General features: G+C 44.2%; 1 protein-coding gene across 1 annotated transcript in view; it reads left to right on the top strand.

The window, feature by feature from the left end:
• The window catches only part of EXOC4 (exocyst complex component 4), a 577,394-nt gene that overhangs the window by 134,467 nt on the left and 417,859 nt on the right, over nt 1-25,068 (top strand). The window contains exon 8 of the mRNA XM_090041546.1: nt 24,401-24,546. Coding sequence (XP_089897672.1) covers nt 24,401-24,546 — 146 coding nt within the window. The remainder of the gene's footprint in view (nt 1-24,400; nt 24,547-25,068) is intronic.

Below are 25,068 nucleotides of genomic sequence, written 5' to 3'. Positions count from 1 at the left end.
TTGCAAACGAATGGGTTGGGTGTGCTAGATCCTGAGGGCGTAATAGGAACAATTAAGGAAGAAGAGGAGCCAAATTGTTTATTTAAAGCAGTGTTCAATGCTGAAGATGTTGGGGAGACATAAAGATGAGTTAGCAGACATAAAGGTGTGAGAAAAAAACAGTTCTGAAGCAAATGGTTGAGCCTGGAAAGCAAAGAGGTCTGGCTTGCATAAATGCAAGATTTTCTTTCTGAAGGAACACAAGAACGATGCGTCTCAGGTGATGTCAAAAGTCCTTCGTTAAATGTAGCAGTGGTTCCAGAGCACTGGAAAGTAGCAAGCATTTACAAATGCTTTTGTTTACCAACCGTTTAAAGGATAAGCAGGACCGTATGGGCCAGTGGAGTTTAGGTGCCGTAACTAGCAAATTGGCTGAAACAATTAGGAGCAGACCATGAAGGTATATGGGAGATCTTAATTCAGTAGTTTCTAACTCAAGAAATGGTGCTAATGAAAAATCAAGTACCACTAATCTCTTAGATTTATTGAACATCAAAGAGTGGGAGAAGGAGAGCCAGCTGTTATAATTTAAACTTTCAAAAGGCCTTTAACAAGGTACTATGAGAGAGAAAACCTCCAAAAGAAGCTAAGTAGTAATGAGAGGAGAGGCCAAATATTGTTTTGCTAAAAAAACAGAAAAAAACAAAACCAAACCAACCCAAAACTGGCCAGGAGACTTATAGTGATGATAGAATTAAATGGTCAATTTTCATCAACTTCGGGGCTGTGTACTAGGTCCTGGCTTGTTTCTTTCAATTTATTAATGAACTGGCAGGGGGCATAAGTAGTGAGGTGGCAGCATTGCAGATGGCATTGATTTCCTCGGGACAGGAGAGGACTCCATTGAACTCAGAAGATTTAAACACGGGAACTGAGTGGGCCATATGATGAGGGCTGAAATTTGGTATTGGTAAATGTGAAGTACTGGATATGGAAGGGCAAAATATAACTTGGTCAGACACCTTTCAGGGGTCTGGATTTCTTGTATTGACATGCAAAAGGGATGTGGGTATCATTTTTAGACCAGCTGAGGACTATGCTTTGAATGTGTAGCTGCAATCAAAAAATCTAAAAAGATGTTCAGATGTTTAAGGAATGGGACGGAGAATAATACTCGGGCTATTATAATGCCCGTATATCAATCAGTTGTTGCACCTGCGTCTGGAATGGCCATCTGTAGTGACCAGTTCAGTTCAAAAAGATATTGCAGACCTGGAGGGGATTGATGGGAGGTGACGAGAACAACTCGGGGCATGAAAACTTTCATATGAAGAGAGATTGAAAAGATTAAGCTGGTTTACCTTCGAACGGAAAGAAGAGTGGACACTAGAAAAGAAATATAAAATAATGAATGGTTTAGGAAAGACTGTGGGAATTTGTTTTCTTTATCTGAGCATAGAGACAGCCTAATGATAACATGGGAAATTCATTGTCAATAGAAGGAAAGTGCTTTTCATCCATTATTAAACTGTGGAACTCATTGTCGCAAGATATTGTGAGGATCAAGAACATAATATTTTAAAATTTAAAGAAGGATGTTTATTGTCATCTGTATAAATATGTGTGTATATCGTGATATCAAGACTATCCAGAGTTGTTGAAATGATTACCAAGATTTTGGATATTAAACCTCATTCTTCAGGTGTAAGCCAGTTTTCAAGTGTTTGGATATAATCCTGAGACTGAAGGTTGGAAGTTGATGGCACATAGTGCCTTTCCCTCTTCTCTCCCGTCAGTAGGAGAGATGAAAGTGCAATAGTAGGTGAGTGTGGTCCACTTATGCTACAGCAGGCAGAGGGCTTTCTCAGCCCAGATTTCCAAGACGCACCTTTTTCTGGTCACGGTCAGCATCATTATTTCTTCTCTGTGTAATGCTGTTGGTATGATAAGCGTTTTATAAGCAGCTTTGAAGATCTTGCAGCCATTCCAGGCAGCTTGTCATGAATTTCTAACAGGTTGCAGCTACTCGATATATTGCCCATGCCAAACTTACCAAGAACTGGAAAGCCCTTTACACCACTAAAGATCAAAGGGTGGATTAAAGAAGGGATTTATTGCAAAATCAACGGTTCAGCTTTCATAAGTAGGAATAGGCTGAAGAAAATAGACCTGGTACAGATCTTGAACCTTAAAACAAATTTTACAGTATACTTTCCTACTGCACTCTCATGTGCAGATCTGCTAACTCATGGCAGATTAATGAACCCTTTTATCTGGTTTACTTGGAAAAACTAATAATTATTGTTTGAAATAAAAACGATGACCAAACAAGGTAGTGTTTAAGTGCTCTGCTATCTGCTCAGGCTTCTACCCTGAAAAAAATCTCATTGGAAAACTTACAGTAGTTTTTCTTCAGTATTCCCCTCTTCTCTCTGCAATAAACTTAGGACGAAAAGCTCTTAGGGATGAAAATTCAAACAATTTATTGAAGGAAAACTATTCTGAAAATCTACAGTGGAAGACTGCAGCTATGTTGACTGAACCTTTTTAGCTGTTAAGTCATCATGCAAGGTGTAGTGCAAAATTTGTTGGATCAGATGAACGGCTTTGTTTCTCGTCATCAACAAATGGCAAGCACTAGGATCTTGGGGTGAAAATGCAAGAAACCTAAGAGAATGTGGACAGATATGGGATAATATAGCTGCAGGCAGTAAAGGGGTTGGGTTTTACTGTGAAGCACGAAAGGTTTATATCCCTTCCAATTTTTCTTTCTGTTTAATACTCCTAGATATTATTGTTAACCACAAAAAGGATCTATTGCTTGTTTTGGATCCTGCTAAGATGTTGGTTTCAGTTAAATCCTACGACTGGGTAATTCAGAAGCTATGTATCCTGTGAGATGTGCTTTTGTTCACAACCCACCTATCTTCTCCCTCACCCATGACACGACATCAGACCAGGGGAATATTAAGTGGAACTTCCACACTAGGGAGGGTTTTATACGGAGAATGTATAATTCAGTGATATGCACTTGCTACAAATGCAAGTAGAACAAAACTATTGGGAACTATAATGTGACCACCCAGTCGGGTCTCTAAGATCACATCCATCAGTGCCTGGGTGGTCTGGATGCTGATATCTTCCCCTTAGGTAAGCTCTAAATCCTGCCTGCTCTGCTGGAACTTGAAAGATCTAAAAAAAATCAAATGAAAGTGAAATCCAATGTGAGAAATTGGGACTGGATATTTCCTGGAAAATAACATGCCTTAAGCTTAGTAGAGAGGGTAGTGTCTGCCCACTGCTCATGGAACTTGATGTGGCTTTGGGGCTGGACTGCTTGGCTGGAAGACCTATTGTAAAGTCAAATGCATCCAAATCTGGGAAGGGGGAGTGCCCTGTGAATAATTCTGCATTGACCGTTGTTGGTAATTGTTAAAAGCAGAGACAATTGCACAAATACAAGCTTCTTGCTCCTATGAGCTTTTGGCCTCATCATTCTAGCAGGGTACAAGAGTCTTGCATGCCTCTTGGTTGGAAATTATTTATGCTTGAACTGTGATGCATTAGAACTTTGGAAAATAAAGGTGTATTAGTCCTCCACTTACGACTGATAAGATCGGGGAGGAAAAGCTGCAGACTAATGGAAGTGAATAAAGCAGCACTTGGGCTGGTTTGTACTTGACAGTGATTGGTAGGACTGTAAGTTATTAAAGCACATATTCTGCTTGTTTGTTTAAAATTTTTCCATTGCTTCCCCCCCGGTTTGGCAGTAACCCCTGTTCACCTAGAAGTATGTAGGCATTATTAGAAAAAATGATTTTCTGTCACTTCTTACCAAAGATCCTTCAGAGAATGCTTTGAACACATTCTCTACGCTTTTATATGAAGAGTTAGCATTTCCCTTTCCCACCCGCAGACCCTCTCTCTTACCTGTTTGTGGTCAAGGTAGTCTGTATCTAGTTTGCCAGCGCTTTGAAAAGCAATAACAACAGTTTACAGCAGGGGTGGGAAAAATGGGAGATCAGGGTGGTGACCAGACTCCATTTCCCAGCAGTCCCTGCCCACATTGCTGTGGCCAGTTTCCATGGAAACTCCAGAAGTGGCAGGGCTGTAACAGCCAGAGGCCAGTGTTTCCATGGAGACCAGCCCCAGCAGCACTGGCAGGGCTCACAGCTGGGTGAGGAGGTGCTCGGCAGCCAGGGCTGGGGTTTTGCAGCAGTGACAGTGTGGTCTGGAGCCCGAGCAGGGCTGTGATCTGCTGCCCACACACCCCCGGCAGGGGTGTGCAGGCAGTGGATCGTGGCTCTGCCCTGGCTCCGGACCACACTGTCACTGCCACAAGATCCCAGCCCTGGCTGCTGAGCACTTCCCTACCCAGCTGTGCACCCTGCCAGTGCTGCTGGGGCTGGTCTCCATGGAAACGCTGGCCTTGTGCTGTCAGGGCCCTGTCACTGCTGAGGTCTCCATGGAAACTGCTGCAGTGAAGTGGGCAGGGGCTGCTGGGAAATGGAGTCTGCTGCAGGCCTGATCCAGCCCGTGGGCCAGACTTTGCACACCTTGGTTTACAGGCATAACATAGCATGCCAAAATCTCCAACTTCAGTGTTCTGGAATGGGCCAAGATACGCAGTATGTTTGTGCTCCTGAGACAGGTGCACCTCAGTTAGGACAAGTGCAACATATGAGTAGTGGCTGAATCCCCTAGGACATACTCTATGGTGAGCGGGCCACTAGGAAACATCAACGTGGATGGCCCAAATTCTGTTTTGTTGATGTCTGCAAGAAAAACCTTTGCAAGTTGCGCATCTGTTTCCAACACCAGGAATTAATTGCTTCAGGACACTGAGTGGAAAGCTGCTGTGAAGCAGGGCCTACATTGCTTTTGGATGGAAAGGGTCACGGATGAGAGGGAAGAGGTGTCACAGACAAGCAAGACAAGATGGTACTTGGGATGCTGGCACAAGCTCAAACGAGTTTGTATGTGCAACTTGCCAGAGGTCTGCTTGTTGCACATCAGACTCCTCTGCCACTCAAGAAGTGGTGGTGGTACCTAGTAACCCACCACAGGAGCAATGTCCACGGTCTCTGAGGTTCAATGGCTGCTGATGAATGAATGAACAACAGTTTATTAGCCTAGGCACCAAGAATTCTGCTTGCAGGAAGTCATTACTTGCTTCTTGCTCCCTTTCTTTCCCTGCGGTCAAGCTAAAAGTGTGTCTCTTGCATTCATTCTTACTGCTTGTATCATGGGGGACTGGTGCCTCCTGAGTCTGGGGGGGCACCTGCAGAAGCTGCTGGCAGCAAGGACAGGGCTGGCGAGCGCCCGCAGAAGCTGCTGGTAGTGTTGGCAGCAGAAATGGCCTTGTCAGGGGGTGCATGCGTGTCTCCCCCCCTCCCCATGCGCCTCCTACCAGTTGCCTGTGGCTTGTATTATACTAATGCCAAGATGACCCAACCAAGACCAGGGACCTGTTATGGTGGACACAAGAGAAGCCCTTGATGTTTTCTGTCCTGTTGGTGTCTATGGACAGGACAAGAGTGGGCTGGGAAGAAGGCCAAGAGTGGAGGAATGAAAAATGACATGCATCCGATGGGTGGTCAAGTTGGAAAAAGAACCAGTGCCCCTTCTTTGGTCCTGTGCTGTCTTTGTGCCTACCTATTTCTGGTCATTTTTTCACATGCAGTAGACACTTTGGGGCATTTACTCCCATGCCATGTTGTTCAGTGGAGCTGTTAACCTCCAGGGAACCTTCCCCCCCCCCCGTACCATGGTTTCTGCTGACGTCTGGGGAGCATTTTGTTTTCTTTCTGTAATTTACACATTCTGCTGCTTTTGAAGGCTATGCTCACTAGAAGAAGAAAAACAGTTTAAATAGCAGCATTTTATCCACTGAAGATAAATCGCTGTCACACATCAATAAATAGGTAAGTCTTGTGGCTGCCAGTGTTATTAGATTGCGGAAGACAATAAATTCAGACTCCCTTGTGAGTCACAAATATCTTTAAAAAAAACCAACTAAAAACCTCGTAAGTAATTATCTGAAATGGAGACAAGTTAATGCAGATTTGCTATCTACTCATTTTTCCATCAATTCTAGTAATCCTTATCCATGGTTGGAACCCATTCTATATTTTATTTTTAGAAGTAATGTATGTAGAAGTTAAATGTACCATAGCATAACTAAGCCTCAAAGTACCAGGTATCTGCAGTAGTAGTATTGAGCCATATTTGCATTTCAAGTACCATGGTGTGCCATTAAAGTTGGGCTTGGAAACTGAACTACAGGATGTTTTAGGATGAGCATACATAAGCTTCAAAATGGTAGATAGTTTTCTAGAGGGTGAAGGTGAATGTGCTTTTGTTGACAGCACGTGTTTTTTAAAGTAATATGATAGGCAGCAAAGCTCTGTTTTACTTACCCTCCTTTCCCCCAACAGCATGGGAACTTATCACACATTTGGCAAAAGATCTTGGTTGGGAAATGGAAGGAAAGTGTGGTTTTGGGATGCATCAATAGAAACATCATGTGCTAGACACAGGAGGTGATAGTGCATCTGTACTCAGCCCTGGTTAGAATATTGTATGCAGTTTTGGGGTCTACGTTTTAAAAACAATGTGGAGAAAAAAGGCAAGTTGTGGTTGAAGAAATTAGGCATGTTCAGTTTGCAGAAAAGTCGCTGAAGGGGGGACAAGATAGCAGTCTTCAGATATTTGAAGGGCTGTTATAAGGAAGAGGGAAAATGCCTTTTCTCTCTTGCTGCAGAAAGTTGGACACAGACCAATGGCTTGAAGTTGCAGCAAAGTAGGTTTAGTTTGAATATCCAGAAAAACAACTTCACTGTTCCAACAGTGGAATAGATGCCTATGGAAGTTGTGGACTTGCCATGATGTTCAAGGAGAGGTTGGGCAAGCATTGGTCTGGGATGATCTAGGTGTAGCTATGCCTATGTTCTACTGTAGGTATTTCCCAGGCTTGTGGGCTTTGCTGGTTGCCACAAGGGGCTTGGAGGGATTTTCCCCCCTCTTACAGTGTTAAAAATTTTGGGGGAGGACACTTGGGTTTCTTTCCATCCACCTTCCTCAGAAGCATTGGATGTTGGCTGCACCCATGGATAGATCCAGGACTTTGACATGGGGGGTGCAGGCATTGTGATGCATCATCACTTATACCGTGAGACACATTTTTCTCCAGTTAGAGAGAAACGAGAAGCTTTATTAATAAGCTAGGGGCCTAGCATTATCGTAGTTTTTAAGATAAAAGCAAAAGACAAATAACTTTCTTAGAATGTATGCTAATTTGCTAAATGATATACAAAGTTTAAACAACATGGTGAGCTAAGCAAAAAAATGATCAAGATGGTCAAAATTGTTTCATGAATTCTGTAATCATTAGAATTAAGTGTACATGTTGTTCAAATTAGTAAAACAAAATAGAGTCTTCTTGAGCATCTTGACAGTGCCTGTAGTACTGTCAGTCGTTTCTGCACCTGAGTTAATATTACTACACCCGAGTAAAGGTTTTTAGCTAGAACCAAAGACAGTCTATAGAGCTGTGAAATAGAATAGACACATTACTAGCAATGGCTACCAGACAGCAAAATTGCAGAAGAAAGGATAGTTTGAATAATGGAACATCAACATGATTAAAAGACCTTGGGGGTTTTTAAGAAGAGCCTGGACAAGCACCTGGCTGTGGCCATATGACCCCAGCGCTCTTTCCTGCCCAGGGCAGGGGGTCAGACTCGATTTATTGAGGTCCCTTCCGACCCTAACAGCTATGAAAATGGAGAGGGTCATTAATACCTATGAAATGAAGAGAGACTAGCAGGAACCAGGTTGGATTATAATGAATCATGGTATCCGTGGACTCCCTTGGTGCTGCCCTTCACAGGCAGTTGGTTTTCAGGGTGGGCAGAGTAGGAATCAAAGTGAGATGCAGCTGCGCCATTCAGCCCCCCCTAGATCTGCCCCTGGCTGCGCCAGGGCTGGGAATTTTGCCTGGGGTGTCCTGGTGTTCCTGCTGTAACTTAAACCCAGAGGATCCTGGCTAGATGGCCTTGACCCTCTGTTCGGGGTCAGACCAATTGCCATAATTGGAGTCGGGAAGGAATTTTACTCTTTGGTCTGATTGGGATGGACTGCGAGGGTTTTTGCCTTCCGCTGTAGTGGGGGTGCGGTTCTTGAATGGGGAACTCTTGAGCATACGTTGACAAACTTTATAGCAGCAGGACCCGTGGCCACCATAGTTCCTTGCTTGTACATGTGCCAGGTTAGGGTGTTATGTCTTGTGCTGTGTCAGGGTTGACTGTATGGTTTGGCTAAGGGGGTAGACAGTGAATTTCTATCAGATGGTTTGGATAGGGATGATCCTGCCTCTGGCAGGGGGTTGGACTAGATGACCTCTGGAGGTCCCTTCCAGCCCTTCTTTATCACCGACACCTGGGCTTCTGCATATCAAACACCTGCAAGTGGGATCGATGGTGCTGTCCTCTTGCTCATGCCTTGCACCACTAGGAGATCTGGGTGGGGTTTGAGAGGAGCGTGCTTGAGTTTTTGCATTAAGAAAACTGACTCTGCCTGAAGTTGATGCACATGGAGAGTGGCATCACCTGCAAATACTAGTGTTTGAGGACTTGCAGCGCAGTTTGTAAACCAGCTCCCTGGTTTCCTCTCCTTGATCTGGGTTTCTAGTCGCACTGCAGCACACAATTTGCATTTTTAGCCTTTTGCAGACAAGAGGAAGAAAAAGGGAAATCTGCCTCATGGATGAATCCCTTCTCCCCTTTACATATCCCATTCATTCCTCCCAGTGTATCCATTTAAAGAACAGAGCAAGAAACCTCTTCAAGGTCACAAACCTCCTTGAAACAAATTATAGTATGTGTTTTTACCCGCCCCCCCCCCCCCCAGTCCCATTACCAGGTCCCTAGTATCATTAAATGCAAGCAGTACTGTTTAGCTTCATTTGATAAGCTGATGAAAGGGGGAGGAAAAGGCTCCCTGATGCAGAAAGACATTCAGGCATCTCCTGTAATGGAGCATGTTCAGAAACATTATAATCCGCTTAACATCGGCATTTGGGTGGCCCACCGCTGCACCTTTCATAGACCAGCATAAAAGACAGAAGGAGTGGAGAGCCTGCAGGGTACTTTTGCAAGGAAGAAACATGTAGTGCACGAGAGCTTTGAGCAGTTTCAAACTTAGGTTATTTTTCCCCCAACTCTGAAAATGCGAATCTTCTCCTTGCCATGAGCTCCCCCCTCTGGCATCAGCATCTTATTTATACATCCTTTAGACAAGAAACCCTGAAGTCTCACAAACCCAGATTAGCTCGGAGGCCCTGCTTAGTAAAGGTGTGGGGGCTCCTCATTCCCTCTGTCTGAACCCTGCAAAAAGCAGCACGGCATAGGATTTCTGCAGTGACCCTGAGCATCTGCTCATTAATAAGGGGGATTACGAAACCCGGCATACCAGGACTTTGACCGCTTCGAAGAGATCAGTGGCCTTTTAGGCAAGCCCTGAAATGGTGCTGTTAGCGTGGAGGGTGAACGTGCCCTCTCATCAGCCTCTCGAGGTCGCTAACTTTGTTCTTATCGAAGGCAGACTCACGCCTGCCATCCTCTAACTAAAGCTGTAGCTAGACCCGCTTTCCCACGCGACTTTGCATGGCTGTTTTCTCCCAGCTCTCTTTGTTCAGCAGGGGTTTTGCCTTTAGGCCACGATTTTATATCCAGATGTGCTCAGATCTTTCAGGTTAGGCAAGTACTAGCACAATTACCAGCCTTTATCTGCTACATCAGGGAAAATGCGGCTTTTCCTACGTGTAGCGCTTGTTAAATAGACCTGTTTTGGCACTTTGTCTTATTATCGTGCGGCCGCCTTTGAAAAGGGAGCAAGCCCCTGTTTTTTGTCCTTGCAATTCTGGCGAGTGTAACTAGGTGGTACATGTAAACTTTCTCTGCCTCGTATTTTTAATGGGCCTTCCAACCTGGTCTCTGAAGTCTCTCTAGCAACCTTTATCAGTAATGAAGTAACAAGAAATGATTTTGTATTTTTTTTAATCTTTAACGAACAGTGAGTTGTTCCATCTCCCTTCTGCCCTCCATCTTCTCGATCCTGCTTTCCGACTCCTTTCTTTATAGCAGGGTCCTTTAGTGTACGTATAGCCATTTATGCCTGGGAAGTGGCTAGAACAGAGTTTTCCTCTAGTCCTGCTCTGTCGTGGTCATTAGAAAGATGGGCAGGTATGTGATTTAAAAGGGGATAGAGAATTTAGGATTGATTGGGGTTTGTTTCCATTTTGATCACTCCTTGCCCTTCCTTACATTTGCTTCATACAGTTTGCTCTTGCTTTATTCTTGCATGGAAAATTTGCTAGCAGATTCTACAGACTGGGGTCTAGGTCTTTATCATTAGCATCTACCATGTTTGGGTGCTGTAAATAATACTAAATAATATCTGTATTTTAGTTGTTTTACAAATTTCTCTCTTGACTCGTCTGCCATTTGCAGCATGGTTGTGGTGGGTTGGCAGCTCCTAGAGTGCAACGGACTCTCTGTAAGGATCTCTCCATATTGGATTGGGACATGCATGAAAAATAACGCCCCTCATTTATATGCCTTATTACTTACCTTGTATAAATGAATTCAGACTTTTAAAAATCCCAGTTTTGGACTGATTTAATAGTGACACTGCAGGACCGTGGCACAACTTCATGTCTCTGGTTACGTGCATTTCAGCTTTTAGTCTTTCTGGGGGAGAGGTTGTGTCCTCACTAGTTCTTGCCATATGAATATACTGTTTGATGTAAAGTGTGCCACCTCGCTCTGACAGCTAGTATAGTCTGCTATATAACCAACTTCTCAGGTAGCTGAGATCTTTTGATTTTTGGTGTTCTCCTTAGTCTCCACCCAGTAATCATTACTTCCCGCAGTTACGATTCCTTGTGAAATGGCCTTCGAGGTGGGACTTGAATTCTTGGGGAGCTCGGACATTGCTTACAATTTAATACGCAGGTATAGTGTAGTTTTGATTGCGAGTCCCCCTAGTGTCTTCCTCTCGCTCCTACACACCTTGATAATTAACTGATAACATAGATAATACAAGCCTCAAAAAGGGTTCAGCAGCTAGGATGAAACCCTAGTTCATTTGCATTGGTGCATCCTGACTTCAGATATGCCAGGGTTTGGCTTGTAAAATTGTGCTCTCTGAGTTGGGTAGTGGGTTGTATATTTGCTTAAGAAAGATATTTTAATAAACGCTGTGCCGAAAGAAGTGAAAGGTCATAGACTGGACTACTCCCCGAATAGTTGATGTCATTCCTAAGGTTAAGGTTCAAAGGCAGAGGAAGGGAGATGCGTGTAGCTTGCCCCCATGCTGCCTGTAGTGGCCCTGTTCTGTGGCATAATGTAGGGATTTCAAGCTGCTGTTCCAGTACCATTGAGACATACTAAATTCACCCCCAAGAGAAGTTTTTATGCTTTGACTCTGATGGTAATTGATGAGCTTTACCCTCGGGGAGCATAAATCCTTGCGAATCAGATTTACGAGGGCCCTCATGTTTATTCGTCAACATGCCACTCTCGTTACGGGGATAAAGTGAATTTACAGGGAACAGACTGGTATGATGAAAAACGTCTTGTCATATTACTTCTGCACTGGACCATCAGTGCCACTTGAGGGGTGTAAAACACTCTTCCGTGACACTTTGGGGCAGGTCGCTTGGAAGGCAGCAGATGAGTCTTAGAAGAAACCCAAAGGTTTTGGGGGTGTGCAGGTGTTTCCTCAGAGAAGACTCCCAAGGCATTCTGTTTTTTCCTTGCTTGCTGTAGGGATATTGCACGTTTTTTTGTCAAGTGCCTGATTAAATTTGACATTTGAAAACAGAACTTCACGCAGAAATAAGTACTGTACTTCTGAGTATTTAATTAAGATGTTTAGTTCCTGTCAAGTCTGGTGGTTTCTCTTTCCTGTTTAAGGGCATTACGTTTTCAACTTCTGAAATTTCAGAAACCTGTACTTAACCTTTAATCGTCATTCCATTTACATAGAAATCTGATTAACAACTTTTAAAGTTCAGAAGCTGCGAGTAAATGCAATTAAACCCCTTTTGGAGTCTGCTATTAAGAGCTGGCATTTAATGAAGACGGAGGGCATACTACTGTTACCATCTCTGCTATAGCAGGATGTCTCGAGCAATTAGTTGCAAGCATGAAATACATGGAGTGTACGGTATTACCCGGGAGTTAGCATGGGTGGTATTTAAACAGCATGCTATCTCCTTCCCGTGTCTGCTGCTGTATTGCATATGCCAGGTTCCTAGCACTTGGATCGAGCCGAAGCACCGGATATTTTGCTTTGTCTCATAGCCGTGCACTTCTGCTTTGTTCCAGTGCCTTTCTGGAAAGTGTCTGCCTGGCAAGTATCAAAGCACGACTGAACAGCTTAGCTTCCTTGGGGTATTCAGAAATGTATGAATTAACTTGAGTGAGAAGCATTTCAGAAGATGTATATATTTTTTTTACTCCAATAAATGTTGCTGGATTTGTTCAGTTTAGGGAAACTTGACTGAGTTCCTTTTTTGGGGCCCGGGCGTTATTATCAGCAATATTAATTCAGTTATGACTGTAGAGCAGAATTCTGCACCCAGTTGTCTGTCCAGACCTGTCTCGTGCCCATGTATCCTTTCTTGTACTGTCCAAACATTGAGGGAGGGTATCCAATCAACATGAAAGGCAACCTATTTAAAATGGATTTCAACAAACTCTTATGCAACCGTTCACTACTATGTGGTTTTAACCTCCTCATTTTAAAATTTATTGCATTTTGGACTTGTGTGGCTGGTTATCTATTCTCCTACTGTATATATGGGAATATATACAGGTTACACAAATCAGCAGCAGGTACAGCAGAGACCAAGCATAAGGACATGGTGGTTGAATTGAACTTAGCTATAAAGCTATCAGAATAATTATAGTTAAGGTATTAGCTAGATGCCAATTATACTTACTTGGCACAAAAACCAAAACCAAAGGCAAAACTGATAAATTGGTTCTTCCTATTCTCAGTATGAACAGCAAGGGGCAAATTTTAAAAGCATTGCACTGTTCTGTAGTGCTGTGTTTCTCATTGACTTCCAGTAAAGTCAAGCAGCTGAAACCGCCTGCATAGCTTCTGAAAAAGTGCCCTGTAAAGCTTTGCTTGCGTCTCCAGAAAACAAATGCCCCAAAAGGATTTCCTACCCCCACTTTATTTTGTTTTGATGTTAAGCTCCTCACACTGACCACAAAAAGCAGGATAATATCTGTTGGCATAATGTATGTTCAAAGAACAGCTGACATGTCTGGAGAAAATTCAACATATTCCATTCCATTGCTGTCCTGATTTCCCGCTCCCCCCCCATTGAACTACCGGCAGTTTAAAGAAACTTTCTATCAATCTTTTTTTAATTTTCTGTGAAAGGACATTGCTGCTGGAGAGAGGGAGAAAGATGGGATTGGAGGGAGAGAAAGAGAGGGGGAAGATATGTGTACACCTGCTTCTTCCTTCTGGCGGGGAGAACCAAATTTCAGCATGAGTGACTGGTGCCCCCCCAGACTTGGGGGCCCATATCTGAAGTGGGGCCCAACCAGGAGGGGGTCCCCCAGCGGCCGGTCACCAAGCTCATTGGTGGCACAGCAGCGGCAAAGGTGCTGACATGCCACTGCGGAGCCAATTTCAGGGGAAGCACTAGCACTCTCGGGGGGCACATGCCCCCCCCCCTTCCCCTCCCCACATGTCGCCCATGAATTTCAGTGAAGTACTTGGTAGCCATGTTGGTCTGAGACGAAAAGCAATGCAAAAATCAACAAAGAACAACTCCAGAACAACTCACGGGGGAACAGATTTCCAGCTCCAGCTCCCTCTGTGCAAAAATAAAGTTTATTTTCTACTCATGGCGACTTTTTACCATCTCTACGTTTTCCCAGAGCCTGCTGAAGGGCGTTTTGAGCCTGAAAGCTTGCACAAAAAGATAATGTTTTTGCGATTTCCTAGTTGGTCTAATAAAAGGTATCATTTCTAAACCAAGAGTCCTAGATTTTTGCATTGCATTTCAGTGAAGGCATCTAAGAACTTGCTGCGTGAGCTGTGCGGAGAGAGCGAATGGTGCTGTCTGCACACCTTCCTTGTGTGCTTTTTATGTTGGCTGGCGCAGAGTCCTTCAGTCCACGGTAAAAATCTGAATTGACTTTTGCAAAGCTATTTATCTAGAATACGGGAAAGAAGCAACCCCTTTCACTTCTGGGAGTTTGTCCCTGCCGCAGCTCTCCTTGGCTGGCGGCTTCTGGAAGCGGAGCCTACCTGCTGCCGTGCTTCTCGGCATCTTCCCTTTGGCTCGACTTATCGTGTGTGTGGCAAAAAGGTTGAGACGACCGCTGTCGGAGGTGGCGCTGCACGAGCGCGTGAGGCTGGGAGAAGGCATTGGCGGCCTTCTGTCTTGGACGCCTCCATCAGCAGGCACGCTCAGTCCCAGTCACTATCCTCACAATACTTGCAAACTGGGAGAGTCAAAGGGCAAATTCCTGGCCCTATTGAAGTCAACAGGAATTTTTGCCTCCGCTTTCAGTGGAGCCAGAACTTCAGGTAGAATAATTTAAATCGGATAATGACACCTCACAATGGTGTGGAGGATTACTTAGCTGATGTTTGCTCAGAATAAAGCCCCTCTTGGGGTGAAAGAGCTCCCGCGGTGCTGCTTAAAAGGAGTAGGAGGTTAGCACAAGTATCTTGGACAATGTTTGCTCTCTCAACAAAAACCAGATCCTAATGGTCACAGCTACGTGAGATCTATTGTTGAGCACATAATGATTTCCCCTTTTGCTTACCCTCACTCTGCTAGTAAGTGCAGAACTCATTACTTTGTAAAACATGTTGAACTGCTTCCTTCATCTAGCTACAAATTTGTAGTTTAAAACTAAGTGCTCTTGTATGCGTTGAGTTTACAGAAAGCCCGTGCACACATTTGTGGAAGCTACAAAAATAGCTCACGGTTGCAACAGCCTTTGGAAATGAAGAGTGCAATGCTAACCCCTCCAGTGCTGTCTGTCTGAGCAGGCATTTGATTCATTACCACGTAAAACTGCCTTTTATCAAGTTGAGATTAAGGAACTTTTGGGGGGTGAGAGGGTGGTTAACCCTTTCTCCCTCTTCCCTCCTCCTCTTGCCCACTGAAGGAGAGAAATGTGCATAAGTCTATGCTAATACCTCTGCTAATTGAACAGCCCCAGGCATCTGAGGAAGAAGGCTCCAAAAGTATATACCTTCCTGAACAAGTTAGTCTCTAAGGTACCACCCTGCCCTGCCTTCTGCCCAACTAGGCAACTGGCATTTATAAGGAATGTAGCAGAGAAGACAGACAGTCACTTCATTATCTTAATAGCTCTTTATTATTTTCCAAAAAAAGGCAAATTGCTCTGTTTCCATCTGAGAGATCTGGAGAAGGCACTGAAAAAAATAATTCTTGAAGGTTGTTTTTTACTGTTATGTTGCAATTCAAGTAATTTCATGGAGAGCATGAGGATTACGGGTAGCAGGTTGTACCATGCTAAACAAATCTTCATTGCACCTCGGAAACGGTTTTTTATTCTCTTAGTTTTATCCCGTTTTGCCCCATCTTGGGTGTGAGCGTTTGTATCTGTCCTCTTCATACTTGGCCCCCGTTCTGTGGGACTCTTTACCCAGTACCATTTATGCAGAAAGCCCAGTGAGACTAAAACAGTTGAGCAGTTATCTTCACAGACCTTTGTAAGATTTGCACTTGGCTTTCATTTTTGATGACTGCAAAGCACTTTGGTCCGGATAAGTAGCTGATGGCTGCGTGTGCGCACGTAACTAGCTCCAGCCAGCTCCTGCTGAACTCAGGGCGTTCATCTCTCCTCGTTCAAGCCTTCGACAAGAGAGTTGCATCTCCTAGTCCTAGTTCTGAAGGTTGCAGCATGTGCTGCCCATTTTCTTTCATTTACAAACCAGGGGCAACCTAACAGCACACTGTTTGTTGCAACATCTAGCTCACAGGTGCCTTAATTGTTGTTAAGGCCCTCTAAAGGACTTGCTTCGGGCTCTTTCAGTCCAGGCTCGTTCCATTACCTGCCACCTCCACTGCATTGCAGTCCTTCAACTGAGGGCCTCCGTGCTCTCTCTCTGTAAGCCTTGGTATCTGTAAAGTGCTCCGAATTACCAGCCTTTCCTTATTGAAGATATTCCCATTAGAAAATGTTTCTCCCTCTATCTGCTTGTCACTTCAATTTATTGTCCTTTCTATTGTCTTTTAATTCCGACATTTTAAAATTTAACTCTGTAACACATTTTCAGAGATCGGCATAAGATCCAAGATGAAATAAAATCTGTGGTAGATCAGTGCTGGATGCATAAACTCGCTGCAGTCAAGTGGTGTTTTGGCTATTCGGCCTGGTGAAAAGCCGTGCTGAGTCGAAGGCGCAGCTTGTTTTCCCCGTCCGTGCTCAAGAAGAGGCTGCGGGCTTTCCCAGCAGGGGCCGTTCCACCACTTGTTCTTCCTTTTTAATACCCCCCCCAAAATTCATGGCAGCTCACCAGATGGTGTAAATCCGTGTAGCACCATTCGTTTTGGTAGAACTGTGGTCTGCATCAACTGAGGATCTCAACCATCAAGGCCAGCTTTTCTGCAAGGTGGCATCTCATCGTCTGATATGATCCGAGATAGTTATACTGTGAGGTGCCACCTTGCTTTCTGCGTAACTTTAGACTAACATGGCTAACTACCTCTCTCTTCTATAACGGCAGGTACGGCAGAAGAAGTCAGTCATGAAAGCAGGGAATACAGGTTGAGGAGCTTCTTTGCTTCAGCCTAAGCTTAATTACAAGATTTCCCCCCCGCTTCCTTCCTTTAGCAGCAGTCACATTAGTTTTAAGTGTCAGTGGAAATGGCAATTAAAGGAGTTATATAGTAATCATACTTTGAACTTCTGGGATGCTTTCATCCCGTGATCTCAGACTTGAGTGCAATATGTTGCAGCTTGGTGATTAAGATTCAGAGATTAAAAGGCCAGAAGGGACTAATGTGGTCATCTCATCTGACCCACTACATAGCACCAGCTGCAAGACTTGCTTGAGTTAAATCCTGTTTGAACTAGAGCATACCTCCCGAGAAAGACATCCAGTCTCCCTAGAAAAATTGTGAGTGGTGGAGCATACATCCCAGTGTTCAGTTCCTGTTAATTGTGTTCATGATAAAAATATATTGCTGATTTTCAAGCCTCTGTCGGTTTATTTTCAACTTTCCAGACACTGTATCTTGCTGCACCTGTCTGCTTGCTAGAAGAGAGCTGTTATCAATATATATTCCCAGTGCAGGTATTGGCAGATTGTAATGAAGTAACTCTTAAGGTTTCTTTTGTTAAACTAAATGGATCAAGCTTCTAGGCATTTTATTATAATGCATGCTATTCCAGCTTTAGTCATTTTCCTACTTCTTCTCTGATCTCTCGCCCGTTTTTTTTTTTCAACTTCCTTCCGGAATTGCGGACATCAGAACTAAATGCAGTCGTCGTCAGCAGATTCTCGATGCGAGGAAAACAGTGTTTCAGTAAATAGGGAAGTCATCGGGGAGTCTGCAGATGAGAGAGGATGGCAGTTTGAGATCTGCATGTTTAACTGCAGATGTGGTAAATGGATTCAGGAATAGGTGCTGATGATGTTGGGTCGTAGTTCTTTCCCTTCATCTTCCTCGTCTGTCTGCCTCCACAGAAATGGAGAAATTGTCGTACATCACGGTGCCATTAGGGAAGGATTCAGTGCTCGGGTCTTCCACATATTGATGTTAATATTGCATTTCTTCAGATTGGCCTTCAAGGTGGGTCCTTGATACTCTTCTTTTGCCCACCTTTAGAGTGGTCACCATTGGTGAGTTGGGAGTATAGGACCTGTTTTTGGGAGCTGGCTAGTAGTAGTTACGTTGGCACTAAATGCAGGGGTAATATAACCAGCTGGCTGTTCTGATTTTGATTTTTTTTTTTTTCCTGATTCCATCTCCACTGATTACATTAGTTCTTTGCTGCAGTGGCAAAGTAGTTCATATTCATATTCATCCACTGTGACACTCAAGTCTCCTACTGATTTTACTGCTTCCTAAGTAGACTCCATCATTTGGTAGGTAGCTCCTACATTTTTTGTTCCTAGAAGCAGAGTTTTATACCGTGGCTGTATTGAAATGCATATAATGTGCTGATGCCCCACTTACTAACAATTCATATTGCTTTCTACTAGTAACTTCTCCTTCTCTGTTGTTTACTACTTCTCCAATATTTCTGTCCCCTTCACAGCCTCAGGAATTTCTTTTTTTCCCTTAAGGATGTATGTTTGGAAGGAACCAAGTTTGCAGACAATGTTAAGTGATGGGGAAAAGCGGTCATGCTAGGGGATAGGATGCAGGTCTGGACAAGCTGGAAAGGTGGGCAGAGCGGAACCAGATGCAATTCAGTAAGGATGGTTGCAGGGTACTTCATCTGGGGAGGAGTAGCCAGTGACATGGGTATAGGTTAGGGGGATATGTCCTGGCCAGCACAATGGCTGAAAGGGACATCAGGGTTATGGCTGATCACAGGATGAACATGAGCTGTCAGTATGATGCTGTAGTCACCAGAGCTAATAGCATACTGAGATGCGTTAGCCAATGCGTCGTGAGTAGGCCTGAGGAAGTGATACTTCCTCTCTACTCGGTGAGACCGCAGCTGAAGTAGTGTGTCCAGTTCTGGGCGACACACTTCAAAAAAAAATGTGGAGCATCTCGAAATGGTTCAGAGAATGGCCACAGGAATGATTAAGGAAGGGCCTGGAGGACAGACCTCAGGAGGAAAGACTAAGGGATCTGGGGCTGCTTAGCCTGGGGAAGAGAAGATTGAGGGGGCACTTGGAGGCTGTCTATAAATATGTAACGGGTGAATATCAGGAGCTGATAGAAAAACTGTTCACTAGGGCACCCCAGGGGAGGACAAGGAGCAAAGGCCATAAACTGTTAGGGGATGGTTTCAGGTTGGATGCAAGGAAGAACTTCTTTACAATAAGGGTAACCAAAAGCTGGACTAGACTTTCCAAGGAGGTGGTGCAGTCCCCAACCTTGGACGTCTTCAAGAGTCTCCTGGACAGACGCCTCGCTGGGAGCATTTGACCTCGGCAGTATTCCTGCCCAGAGCAAGGGGGTTGGACTCGATCTTTCAAGGTCTCTTCCAGCCCTTAATTTCTATGACTTCTGTGTCTTCCTGTTTCATCGAGTTCATCTTATACCTTGATACAGTCAACCTTGTTGTAATCCTTTCCATAAATTGACCAAGCTGCATCTTAATGCCAACTACTTTTTCCTTTCGCTACTTCTGTGGGAAAACTATTTCAGAAGCTCCCTTTTTTTTGAAAGTTAGGAGCCTTCTTCCAATTTCCAGCCTAAATTAATTCATTATCCCTACTCATTCCAGGTCACCTTTTTTTTTTTTTTTTTCCCCCAAGGTATCAAATGGTATAGGATCAAAACTTGGCCAAACTTCTAATTGCATAACGTTGGCAACATTTCATTTTCCATAAATTCGCTAAGTAATGTAGTTGCCTGCCTTTAATTCTGCTTTAGAGTAGCTTCTTAGCTGTTCTCGTAGGTTGCCCGTGATAGGCTGACAAGCCTAGAATTGCCTTGGTCTTCACATTTACCTGGTTCAAAAGATAGGCACAACCTTAGATTTCTTTTGATCTTCTGGAACCCCCACAGTCTCCCAAGTCGTACTGAAAGCTAATGTCAATGATTCAGCGATTGCTTTGGCTAGCTCTTCTAAGTCCCTTGGATACCATTTTTCTGAACCTGCTGATTTTGGAAGTCTCTTCAGTTCAGTAGCTGTTATTAAACCCGTTTTTGTGTTAGCGTTGAAATGGGATGGCAGGTCACTGTCATCTCATGAAATGCACCATTGCTTTGTTGAAGTGGCGTTGTGTGTCGGGAGCACCTTGTACCAGAGCTTCGTGAGCTGTGTTGGTTACCAGTAAGCTGTTGGGTAAAATTCAAACTCTTGGTTTTAATTAATAATTCCCCCAAAATGGTTTGGGATCAAGTTGCGTGCGGTACACCTCCACCTTCGTGTTAGGCTGCCACAACTGAGATCAGCAGGCGTGCTCAAGCAGGAGCATTCCCAGTACATATGTGATGGAGCCAGCATCGGGGCTTTTTGTGGCAGACATCCTCTGGTCTGGATCTTGGTCCACTTTGTCTGCCAGAGCTTGCTTTTTTGCCTGTCTGGGCACACTGTAACACCCATCCTTTCTCTTTCCTGATTCTGCTATGCTTAGTCTGTCTGTTGTGATATTTTTGTTTGTGGGTTTAGGCTCCCAGAGCCCTGCCTTGGGCTGTATCTTAAAAAGGAGAAGTATTAGTAATACTTAACGAAGTTACTTTTGCAGCAACCTGTAGTGGTAGGCAGGCAAATGTAGCGTTAACCTGGTTTTCACACGCTGGCATATGAAGCACAACAGTGTGCATTGACTTGTCACGTTCTTATGATAAAACTGTGGCAGAGCTAATAATACAAAGCCACATTTTCCGAGTCCCTGCATTTCTTGGGGCGGTCTTTCTCTGCACCGCTGGGCATGTAGGCAAGGCATCGTCTCTTCCTCTCAGAGCTTGCAAGTCACGTTTGTGGCATGGGGTCAGGGTGGTCGCAATGTCCTTGTTGTTATGGCTCCAGAGACGCAAGTGTAAATTTGCTCCAGGGCTGCATTGAAAGCTGGGTGTCTGGGGTCATTCAGAGTCGGGCAGCCGGACCTGATGCTAGCCACATCACTTCCTTGTGTGCAGGTGGATGCGGCAACTGCTGACCTTTAACCATGCTACTCATGGAGCCTGTTTTGACTCAGGTAGGCCTTTTGCTTTGCCTTGGTACAGTATGTTGGAGGTTGTTAGAAGGGCAGTGCTGAAGAAAACATGCACACAGTGATGCAACCTTTTTAAACTTTCATGGCTTCAATAACCACCAAAAGCCATAATCACTCCTTTTTTTTTATTGGAAAAAAAAAAAAAGTTTGCCCATGCCTTTCTCTAGGATATCCATCCAAAAATCAGGCTGAGGATAGCTTTGTGCTCAGCCTTGTAGTTGATACTGATGCGAGCAATGCTTGAATGGCAGCATTCAGCCATTGTTGAGCAGGAAGTCAAAAGTCCTTGTTGTAGATGGATGGGATGTTGCAAACTTTCCAGTCGCTCATAAATCTTGCCCTATGTGCATGTGATTAATGTGTAACGAGGTTTTTGATTGATGGCTTAGCAACTGCTAATCAAATGATATAGGACCTAAGCCTGCAGTCCCTTAGTTCATTGTCAGGAAGAACTCCTATTCTCTTTGATAGGCAGAAAAATGTGTTTTTTTTATAGATTTTTAAAATTCTACAGGACTGGCTTTTAGTAAGTACATGCACAAGCTCCTGATTTCAAATGTTGAAAAATTGTGTTTATTGAAGCTGCATGTAGGGGCAGAGCCCTTGGCAATGCTGGGGTGAAAGAAGCAGAAACTGGTGAGATGAGTGAGGGCAGGCAGAAAAAGTAAGCACCGAGTAGTGCAATGGGGAACGGATCCCGCAATATGTTGTTAAGCCATATCAGCAATTAAAATGCCTGGATGCGATGAAGGAGACTAAGTGGGTTGAATTCTAGCTTGTTGCTGTGATGGGAAGCACTTTGGATGGGCTCAGTGTGACAGTGCTTTTCTGTAAAAATTTTAATAAATAGGAGAAGAAAGCAGCAGCCTTCCTGGGGTCTGACTGCGAAGGAGGAGGTCTCTGTGGTGGGGGTGCGACAGATCATCGGGAAAGCAAGGGACAAAAGGAGCTAGGGTCCCAGGCCAGAGGCTTGTCCCTTGTGAAGCCATGCCAGAGCTGGCTTCAGTGGCCACATCCAGACAAGCGTGGCCATGCGATATGTGACCCCGCAGACCCATCTGTGGCACCGTGTGCTGCACATTCAGGTGTTTCCTGTGCTGCTACCTTGCAGTGCGCGCAGGCTTTTTTTTTTTTTTTTTTTTTGACCACTGGAGATCCTTTGGATTCCTATTTGAAATCGCTGGGTTCATCTTATGAATCCTGTAAGTGTTGACTTACCCACCAGTGCTAATGCATGCCGTATCACCCCGGTTACAGCTATAACTCGTTCGCTTTCTAAATTCACGTTAGTGTAACGGTAATGTAGCCATGGTGGTCCGGAAATCGTTGGGGTGAAGGTTAAAGAAACTCGTCGATGTGCGACCTGATGAAGAACGTCTTGCATTCGAAAGCTTGTCCGACTTCATCCCAACGACATAGTTTGTCCAATAAAAGGAACCCTTGCCTCTTGCATCAATTTACATTGGAGACCAAACCTTTTCCTCCATTAAGTAAATCACAAAGTTGTACGTAAATGCCCCTTTTCTTACCGTCACTGGGTTCGGTGATATCATCAACATGAAACAGCACTCTTTGTGGAACGAGTAAAATTGCTAAGTGATTTCCTCCCCTTTCCTGTTTTGGAAAAGTTTTTAAAATGGCATTTTTATGGTGATTTTGGAGGTTAATTCAAGCAAGCAAGGCAAAGAGCCAACTAGAGAATACAGAGCACAACTGCTAAATTACTGTTAGAAAAATTAGTGCAGTGATTGTTTTTATACTGCAACAATAATGTATGCATTTAAAAGCTTTCTCTCAGGTGAAGTTTTAATTGAGCGATGTTAGGAATTTAAATCAAGTTATCTTTATTTAATTATGCTGTGTCTTTTTAGAGCAATGCTCGATCGTTTCCGATTAGTGGCATGGTATCATTTGCCTAGATATTATTTCTTTGTAATTTGTTTAAATACAGGCAGCACACTATTCGTGTATTCTTCTCTGTTACACTCCACACTCTTTGGTTGGATATAGTTTGTTCAAAATAGCGTGAAATGCATTACCAGTGGCCTGAAATGCCTAAAGTTTTCCGAATGCATGCACCCAAGTTTCTGTACGTAATGAGAAAAGCAAGCTGTATTGGAGGTGTGAAGAAAGGGGAGGGGGAAGCAAAGGATGAATGAGCAGGGATTTATTGCCATTCCTAATTGTTAACTGCCGACCCAGTCCGTATTACCTGATAACTCCGGCCGCTCCCTGCTCCCTTCAGTGAAGGGAACGGGGATTTTTGCAACGGTCCTTTAGACCGACTTGTAGTGAAGTGGACTAGAGGAGGTGTTAACTAGGGGAAGAGAATTCACTCTGACACCTGGATTTTTTTTTGTTTCACTTTTTAGACAAAGCAAAAATCCAATTTTTATTGGTTTAAAAGAAGGGCATTTGGTCTGGCAGTCATTTAGAGGTGATGTATGAAATCATGCCATGCAATTTTATTTTACAGTATAGGACCCTTTGCATGCAACACATTCGTTTTGACTGGACCGGGAATACACCAACTGCTTTCATCTCGATTCTTAATTTTACACAGGATCATAGTGCGTGCAGGTAGAAATCATTAGTTGGATTTCAGATTTCAGTTCTGAGTAACACTTTCCACTTCATCTCAGCTCTCTCTTGCCGACATGTTTCAACCTGGGGCTTAGGTGCAGAGTGATTGGACTTATTTAATATTTGACCAGGTAGCTCAGACTTAAATAGCAAGTTGTGGCAGATCCTCTTTCTCTTGGGGATCTCTGGGCTCTACCAGGTTACAGAGTAATCTCGCAGGAGGCCAGAGTTAAACCCACTGCATTCAGGAAGCCTCATGGATGTTCTCTCCCTCCTGGACCAGTCTAGACTTTCCTGTCCTTTGAGGAGGAGTCTGATCCTCAGTCATCCATCAGTTGCACGTCTCCATCAGGTGCAAATTCCACGCTTCAAGTCACAAGCTTGGGTGGGAAAGGTGCGGTCATCAGTGTAAATCAACTTTCATTGAGCCGGTCGCAGGCAGGTCATCAAAGTACGGATAGAAAAGGAGAGGTGCCAGTACTGATCCCTGTTGGAGACCATTGGTTTGATGTCTCGGAGAGCTAATCCACTGGGATTAGCAAGGTGGGAAGCCCTTATATTCTTAAGTGCCGCGACGACACACACAACCCTGGTAGTAATAGTAGATCTGTAAGTGTTAGCTGCCAGGCTACGGTTGAATTTGAAATGTTGCTGTTAGTGGAATTGAACCTGCCTTGGCAGCGGTGGGGAATTGTGGCAATATTTCTCCATGGCAGAAAGTCAGTAGATCTTGGTTCCTAAGTGCCTCCCCTATTTGAAAATAGGACTCAAGTCATTTATGCACTTTTGCCAATTTTACTAGCTGTCGTATTTTCTTCAGACCAGCAGCAGGCTTTTAAGCCGCTGAGGATTTGCAAGCAAGATCTGCATTGCTGGTCTGTTTCAAATACCCTTTCCGTTTCCTCTCTGCTCCCAGATGCTGCTGACTGAATATTTGGATATGAAGAACACTCGGACTGCCTCGGAGCCATCCGCTCAGCTCAGCTATGCCAGCTCGGGGCGAGAGTTTGCATCGTTCTTTGCAAAGAAGAAACCTCAAAGGCCGAAAAACCCTCTGTTCAAGTAAGTTCTGCCCCGTTGCCGGAGCCACACCTGAGATTGTCCAGAGCATGCACTGCTAAAAGCAGTTTCAGACATGTATACTAGGGTATGCCAGGCTTCAGATGGAAGTAAACTGCCATAGCTGGAACTCAACTGAGATCTCTTCCTGCCCCAAACCTGTACATTGATTCTTTGTTGTTTGCTACAGTCATTTCCAAAGAGGACTACAGAAACGCGAGTGGCTTGCATTCCTTCTGGTGGCCTTGAACCCTTGGGGACAGACCTGCTTCTTGTTACTGCTTTTTCGCCTTGCTGGAGCCACTGTTTTTATTGAGCAGGGGAAGGCAAGTGTACTGGCTTCTGCATAACTCGCTTGGAAATGACTTACAGCTGAAGTTGGCTCCCAGCTTTCTTTTAACTGTTAAGAATCAGCTAGCCGTCTCTGCTCTCCTGTTTCTGAGACCACTAGTGCAGATACTTTTTCTTTGCTAGTGGTGCCTCAGAGGTCCGTTTGCCAGGCCCAGGGTGCACATAATTGCATCT

This window comes from Crocodylus siamensis, chromosome 4 (genome assembly GCF_052110815.1).
Source record: "Crocodylus siamensis isolate JL-2025a chromosome 4, ASM5211081v1, whole genome shotgun sequence".
Taxonomy (NCBI): Eukaryota; Metazoa; Chordata; order Crocodylia; family Crocodylidae; genus Crocodylus; species Crocodylus siamensis.
The sequence above is the reverse complement of the archived record's forward strand: the minus strand, read 5'-3'. Positions and strand labels throughout refer to the sequence as shown.